Here is a 3,667-nt window from a genome sequence, read left to right as displayed (position 1 = left end):
TGTTGCCATTTCTGCTTTCTTCTTTTCCCAAAGGTCCTGGCTGAACAGGTGCCTCTCCACCAGCACCCACACGCAGCTGGTGCTGCTGGGGCAGCAGACAAGCATTCAACCTTGTGTTTTTTTTCCTCTCTTGTGTCTAGAACTCCATCAGGCACAACCTTTCCTTGAACAAGTGCTTCATCAAGGTGCCCCGGGAGAAGGATGAGCCTGGGAAAGGAGGCTTTTGGAAGATTGATCCCCTCTATGCTGACCAGCTCAAGAAAGGTGCCTTCAAAAAGCGGAGGTTGACCCCAGCGCAGATCCACCCGGCCTTCACAAGGAGAGCCCAGCAAGAACCACGCTGTGATGCCAGCCCAGCTACTCCAGTTTGCACCCCCACTAACATCTTCAATGTCAACACGGAGTCCCAGCAGCTGCTGAAGGAGTTTGAAGAAATCACTGGCAGCCAGAGCTGGAATCCAGCTGATGGCAAAGCAGGGCAGAAGCGCCAGCAGTTCTCACCCAACCGCCCGGCCAAGGCAGCTCGGTTTTCCAACTCTGCCTTGCTGAGCCAGGAAGTGCAAAAGGAGCTGGGATCCTTGAAAGGTGACTTGGACTGGGAAGCCATCTTTGACACCAACCTGGATGCAGACTTGTCAACTTTTGGGGATCTGGACCTTCTGCCTCCCATCAGCCCCATCACGCATGACCTGGAGCTGACGGTCCATGGGCAGCACAGTGAGGGTCTCCAGGAGCAGGTCCTCACCGAGGCCAACCAGAACACCCTAGGCTTTGATGAAACCTTCATGGCCACTGCTTTTCTGCAGAATCCTTGGGATGAAGGGACAAACGATGGCCTCACCAACACTGTCACCATGGAGCAGGTGTTTGAATTCAACGATGCCCCTTTGCCAGAGGACGTGAAGGACTGGAGCAGTTTGGCATCTCTCTTGTAAGAGACCTGTCACCCATTCAAAGCCCACACAGGCTTCAGTAGGATGCTCCCCCATGCTGCTGGGACTTATAAGGGACAAGATTTTCTTGAGACAGAGACATCCACAGTGACTTTTGCCAGCTTCATCATGAGATCATTCACAGGAACACCAGAGGGAGAAAGAAACACCACTACAGGAACTGCTGAATATCTCTTCAAAGGACACATCAGAAGTCTCTACTCCATGAGTTTCCTCAAGAGCAGAAATACAGCACTACTTATTTTTTTACTTTTAAAGGAAGAAATGTGAACTTTCTTTTTGTTTTACCCCATGAAAATGGACATGGCAAATGTTCCTTCAGGACTAAAGGACAGCACCTGTTAAATCCCACCCAAGATATGAGATTCCTGGTGGCTTAGGACTCTATAGACTAAGTGCAATTTCCTCGTCCCTTTGTCTCTCCATTTCTCTTTCCTTTTTTTGTCTAGAGTAGTTGGTAGGCAGAGTGTGATAATGAGCTGGTAGGTAAATAGAAGTCCCTTCTGGATTCTCTGAGTTCAACCTCCCTCCTGACTTCTGCCTAAGGAAAAAGAAAAGGTCTATAAATTCAGCAAGTCTGCCTCTTTAGATGTTTTAATATAATCTATTATATATTATATATTCAAAGAAACCTATATTTTTAGCCTTAGAATTTCTTAATAGTAGGGGGATAGGGGAAATGCAGTTTTGGAGTTGTTTTATATTTTCACTGTTTAATTGTTTGACTGTTTCACTGTTTAATTGTTGCAACATTTTATATTTTCAATGTTTAATTGTTTCACCATTTCACTGTTTAATTGTTTTACATGTTTTATATTGACACTAATGGTTTCAACTGTTTCGCTGTCCAATTGTTGAGATGTTTTATATTTACACTGCTTAATTGTTTGTTTCACTGTTTAATTGTTGAAATGTTTTATATTTACACTGGTTTAATGATATCACTGTTTAATTGGTTAAATGTTTTCTATTGACACTGTTTTCACTGTGTCTGTTGTTCTCTCAACCAGGACTATGGGAGGGAGGATTCCTGAAGCAGCAGGAATAGGTTTTGTTATGGATCCAGGAATGGGCTTTGCAGGAGAGAAGCAGAGAAAACTGGGGTGGTCCCAGAAGTGAACTATTTGTATTTCTTGTACCCCAAAATCCTTGGTTTGGGTTAGTGGGGCAGGGTTTGGGGCAGGGGGGTGGCCCACAAGGCTGGTTCCTGTGAGAAGCTGCTGGAAGCTCCAATTCCAGCTTCATCTCTGGCCAAGGCTGAGACAATGAGGGAAGTTGGAGGCACCTCTGGGAGTGACACATTCAAGAAGGGGAAAAGGAAACTGCAAAAAGACCTGCAGGGTAGGGGAGGTGGGGGTGGTGGGAGCAATACTGGGGTCCCTGAGGGCAGTGAGGAAGGAGGGGGTACCTAAGCAGAGGTTTCCCTGCAGCCTGTGGGGGGATGCAGATTTCCCCATGCAACCCATGGAGGAGCAGAGTGGAGCAGCCTGTGAAGGAGTATGGTGGAGATGTGGATCTGCAGCCTGGGAAGGCTCCTGCTGGGGCAAACATGGATCTGCAGCCATGGAGGACTGCAGTGGGGCAGATGTGGGCCTGCAGCCATGGAGGACCCCATGCCCTGGGAGGTTCTTGGAGTAGCTGATGGCTCTGTGGGGCAGCCTGTGCTGGAGCAGTCTGTTCCTGAGGGACTGCACCTGGTGGGGAGGACATTAGAAGGGTTGGTGAAGGACTCTTGTCCAGTGGGAGAGACCCTGCGGTGGAGCTGGGGAAGGCTGTGAGGAGCCCTCCTGCTGAGGAGGAAGGAGAGGCAGAGACAAGGTGTGAGGAGCTGATCCTAAGCCCCCACCCCCCATGCTCCTGTGCTGCTGAGAGAGAGGAAAGAGTTTTTTGAGAAGAAGCGGGTGGTGGGCGGTGGAAGGTGTTTAAGATCTAGTCCTGTTGTCTTTCTCCTCTTCTGATAGATTTTTTTTTTTCCTCCCCAACTTGAGTCTGTTTTGCCAATGACCATAACTGAGGAATTAAAACCTCCCTGTCCGTGTCTTGATCCAGGAGCTTTTAGTTGGATTTTCCATTCCCTATCCCACAGTGAGAGGTGGGGGTGAGTGAGCAGCACCCTGGTTGGTACCAGCTGGGCCTAAACCCCCACAATCCTTGCTGTGGCTGCTGATGGGTCTAGACCACCTTAAACCCTTCCCTGTCTTCCAGCAGCTGGCAGAGCCCCTCTCCATGTTTCTGGCCCAGGACTGCTGCTCTCCCCTTCTTTTGCCCTCCCACCAGGCTCCAAGTGGCTGCCAGGGCAATGCAAGGCCCTGCTTAAGGATGTACTTTTATGGGAGCTGTAAAGAAAACCCCATGGTGATGGGGTCACCCTGCATTGAATGCTCCCAGGTGAGACCAAGGAGGGGAAAAAAATCCACATCCAGGCTCCATCCAGCAGCCTCAAGCCAAAGACTCTGCACATAACAGGCTCCAAGGACAGGAGTGAAGATGAATTCCCCAGGTCTGTTAGCATTTCTGAAAGCTTGTGGGGAAGGCAAGAGAAACAGGGCTCCAGCATTTCTGCAACCTTGTCACCCTCTGGCTGGGAGCTGCTTGTCAGCCAGGAGAGCCACCAGGAATGACAAGGACTGAAGCTTTGGCCTATCTGTATTGGTGATGTTTCTTTTTCCTTGTTTTTGTTCTGTTTTTCCTGTTTTGGGGCCTCTGTACTGATG

At 49.1% G+C, this 3,667-nt stretch overlaps 1 protein-coding gene across 1 annotated transcript in view; it reads left to right on the top strand.

Moving 5' to 3' along the window:
* FOXJ1 (forkhead box J1) overlaps positions 1-935 on the top strand; it is a 4,548-nt gene extending 3,613 nt beyond the window's left edge. Inside the window, exon 2 of the mRNA XM_010008373.1 lies at positions 141-935. Within this exon, the coding sequence (XP_010006675.1) occupies positions 141-935 (795 nt within the window). The remainder of the gene's footprint in view (positions 1-140) is intronic.
* Positions 936-3,667: the final 2,732 nt, after the last annotated feature.

Source organism: Chaetura pelagica, unplaced genomic scaffold (assembly GCF_000747805.2).
Source record: "Chaetura pelagica isolate M959 unplaced genomic scaffold, ChaPel_1.0 scaffold1352, whole genome shotgun sequence".
In the NCBI taxonomy this organism is placed as follows: Eukaryota; Metazoa; Chordata; class Aves; order Apodiformes; family Apodidae; genus Chaetura; species Chaetura pelagica.
This window is presented reverse-complemented; position numbering and strand designations above follow the sequence as displayed.